At 43.0% G+C, this 3850-nt stretch overlaps 1 protein-coding gene across 1 annotated transcript; it reads right to left on the reverse strand.

Moving 5' to 3' along the window:
• Window positions 1-895: 895 nt before the first annotated feature.
• On the reverse strand, window positions 896-1514 carry LOC131914657 (prostate and testis expressed protein 13-like; the record flags this gene model as incomplete). Its single annotated transcript, XM_059267247.1, has 2 exons — window positions 896-1089; window positions 1352-1514. Coding segments are annotated over 2 exons (357 nt in total), but the record flags the coding sequence as incomplete, so codon positions are not given.
• Between the last annotated feature and the right edge of the window lie 2336 nt (window positions 1515-3850).

Here is a 3850-nt window from a genome sequence, read left to right on the forward strand (position 1 = left end):
ACTTCAATCCAGAACCACCACATTTGCTCAGGACCTGGCCTTCTTGACCATTCCCTCTACACCTTGCTTGGTTTTTGTCATTTGTAAAATGTTTTGAACAGGTTTATTCTAACTTGACCAAAATGGCGGAAGGAAATAATTTTAACACGAGGCAACATGAGAGTCAGAATCTCATGGAAATCTAAGACAGGGTCAGAGTTCAGGAAGGCAGACCTGGAGGACCCCATGGAGGGATATGACTCTGCTCTGCCAAAGGCTGATGGTCTTCAGTTCACGCTCAGCTGTGTGTGGCTGTCCACTCCTGCTCTGTCTCCCTCGGGGTCTCTCTCTCCTCCTGCTGCCACTCACCCTCATCACATCTACTTCCTGTTTCTTCTCTAGTTTGAACCTTTCCCTTAGTTTCTTTTTGAACATGATTTTTGCTTGCTGGGATCATTGGGAATCATTTCATCTTGAGACCTTCCTGCCAGTATCTCCATTCTGTCCACATGAACATTAGCCACACCCCAGTGGAGGAATCTGCCGTATTTTCCACCTGAAGTTAAGCTCTAATTTCTATCTTATTATTGTAAGATCTGGACGAATCCTCTCTTACTGACTCTTCAAGTGTTTTGAAAGTTATTTTTAGATTTACATATGTTATTCTACTTACATAAATATGACATAGTAGAAACGAATAAGCAATCACAGTGAAGAAACCAAAGAGGACACGACTGCTCTATCTGAGATAATACTGCTTTTCTCTTTCTTGTTAATTGAAACACAAACACCCATAAGACTGGATTTGCATGGGAATATTTACTGGCATAGAGAGAAATATGGGGCTTGGTTTTTATAAGTGCCAAGACTACAGAGACACAGGCTGTTTAAATTTTATTTAAGGTATTTTTTATTGTCAGTCATTCAACTCTCTCTGCACCTTTTGATCCTCAAAATACAATGACGACATATCTAAGCGATTGGTGCCATCATTACAGTAGCTCCTGTCAGTACAGCAAAATGTTTCTCTCAGAAGGTCATGGTATATTTGAAACATTCCACTTGCACAAGGTTTGCAGGACAGTTTTGAATAACGAAAAATGTGTGCCCCTAAGGAAAGAAAAGCAAATATCATCACCATGCCTCCCTCCAGAACCTTTTCAGTTTTCCAAAGAATAGTGTGAACCCAAGTCTGCTGCTGCATCTCATCTATGTGACTCTAGCCATAGTCAGGCAAAAGATGCCTGTCTTTCAACCCAACATACCCATGCTCTTGTCTGTGGGATCCCAGGTCCCTCGGCACCTTAACTCCAGAAATCATGAGTACTATTGGTGACATTTGTGTGTGTGTGTCTGTCAAAGACTGGCTTACCTGTTAAAATGTCATAAAAATAAAAGTTTTCTGTGGCACAGGTCCTGTTGAACCACACGTTGAACTTCCAGCATCTTTTCATGCCATCCAGACATTTGTTTCCATCAAAGTTAGAGCATAGATTACATATTCTGATCACTAAAGGAGAGGGAGGTCTGAGAGGTTAGAGCTACGGACAAGAACTACTCTATAAAGCCAAGACTGTACAAACCCCGAGAGAGGAAGTTTGGCACTCTTGCTCCCCTTAGATTTTATAAATGACAGCAGTGATCTCCTCCAAGAATCGTCCCACCCATCCACAAATCAAAACTAGTGAAAGAAGATTCTGGAGTAGGGAGCGAGGAGTGGACAGGGACAGTGTGGAAAGAGCTGAAGAATTCTTCCTCTCATGGTAGTATGATCTTTTTCCAAGAAATGCAAACCAAATATACTGTACATGGGATTGTCAGCGCTCTTTCTCCTGGGAAGAGAAGGAAAATTCACCTTAAATCACTTCACAGCAGCCCCATAGCCAAGTACAGTTACTTCTTCCTTTTGTACTCCATCACTCTCCTCTCTCTTCAGGCCTTACCTGTGTCGGTGAGGAGAATTATGGATAGAGCCAAAAAAAGCATTCGAAACATACTGGAGCCTCCTTCTGACAAGGCCCCACCAGGAGGTTCCAGCTATATTTATTCCCATCATCTGCCCTCAGGCATCCCACTAGAATCAAAGAATCATAAATTTCAGGTCAAACCAACTGAATATTCTCTATAACGCTCCAAGTGAGGGTACACGCTGTCTATGTTTATATTCCTCCAACCACTTTGAACTCGGCCTACACAGACACCCCGTGTCATTTTATTAAATCAATCAAAAGATTCATAAGACACCAGTTCATACTGGAACAGAATCTCTTGTCTCTTAATTTTGTTTGTGTTGATTTGTAACCTGGATGAAACACACCTTAACTTTGCATCTACATGGCATCCTTTCAGTTTGATAAGCCCAAGGTAACAAAGCATTTGTGAGTGACATAATCAGTCCCGTTCAGAGACCATAGTCTTCCTGACTTGCCTGTGCACTACATCTACCAAGGCCTTATTTCCTTCAGAGTATGGCAACAGGACCCGAGCCTAACACTTCATCTGTGGTCTGACTGCTCAGCTTCTCTCTGAGTGGGTAGAACAGTCTTGGGAAAAGAGACAAGAGACGGAAGGAAAGATGATGTCAGCCTTTTTTTTTTTTTTTTTTTGAGACAGGGTTTCTCTGTGTAGCTTTGAGCCTTTCCTGGAACTCACTTGGTAGCCCAGGCTGGCCTCGAACTCACAGAGATCCACCTGGCTCTGCCTTCCAAGTGCTGGGATTAAAGGCGTGCGCCACCACTGCCCGGTGATGTCAGCCTTTACGAGCTGAAATTATTAATCTTTTTCCGAGGCAGACCAAGATGATAATGATGACAGTGGCAGAGACTAACACCTAAAGGGAGCTATGACTGAATTGGTGTGTGGAACGTAAGTTAGAGAGTTCCAGGATGTTACAGTTCCTAGACGATGCCTTTTCAGTACCAGCTGCTATGACTGAATTGGTGTGTGGAACGTAAGTTAGAGAGTTCCAGATGTTACAGTTCCTAGACGATGCCTTTTCGGTACCAGCTGCCGCCTTCTCTGTGAAGTCACAAATACACAGATGAAAGAGCACGACTCTGACCACCTTTGTTTCTGCCTTCCCTGCAGAGTGCCTAAGTCAGTTTGTGAGCCCATAGCTTATCTCATTTGTGTTCATTTTGTTCCTTGTCCCCTCTAGATGCTGGTTTCATGTGTTGAAGTCCCCCACTTTCTCTTCCATGTCTAGACTCATGCCCTGAACATATCAGATCATCGGGATCATGGCATGACTTGATACAGGCAACCCGGGAAGTGTCAGGGAATGAACCAAAGGTGTTCATATTGACTGACAGTCCCTAATTACAAGTTTACAGAATGAAATTCCTGGTCTTAAGTTTACAAATTCTTGTCATTACAGAGCAGATAGACAGTAGACATCACAGGTTTTTCTGTGGTGGGGAGAGAGTGAATAGAGGACCCACTTATCTGACAAGGTTCCCAGAATATGATCCATGTACCTACCATCCATTGCAATCCCTCATGTCATGCTGGCTAGGAAGGTACCCACCACACCCACAGTTAGGACTGAAGCCCAGATTTCCTGCTGCCTACTCTGTGCCTCCATGGCTCAAAAGGTAAAAAGAACCATTACAGGTAAGCAATCTCTGAGGTAGTTGTCAGGACTTAGAAACTTGTACATGGGTGATGAGGAAACACATATTTAACAATGCCTTGTTCAGCTTTAGTCATTCTCTACTATGTTTCTCACTTATGTATTTGAATTCTCTCACAGTATTGTGGGTCAGAAATGACCAACCTAGTCTTACTGATGAAGACAAAAGGGGTGTTAGAGATGAAATGGTTTTTCAAGACAACAAAGGTGCACATCTGTGTGATTTAGCTGGATGTTATC

Source organism: Peromyscus eremicus, chromosome 7 (assembly GCF_949786415.1).
Source record: "Peromyscus eremicus chromosome 7, PerEre_H2_v1, whole genome shotgun sequence".
In the NCBI taxonomy this organism is placed as follows: domain Eukaryota; kingdom Metazoa; phylum Chordata; class Mammalia; order Rodentia; family Cricetidae; genus Peromyscus; species Peromyscus eremicus.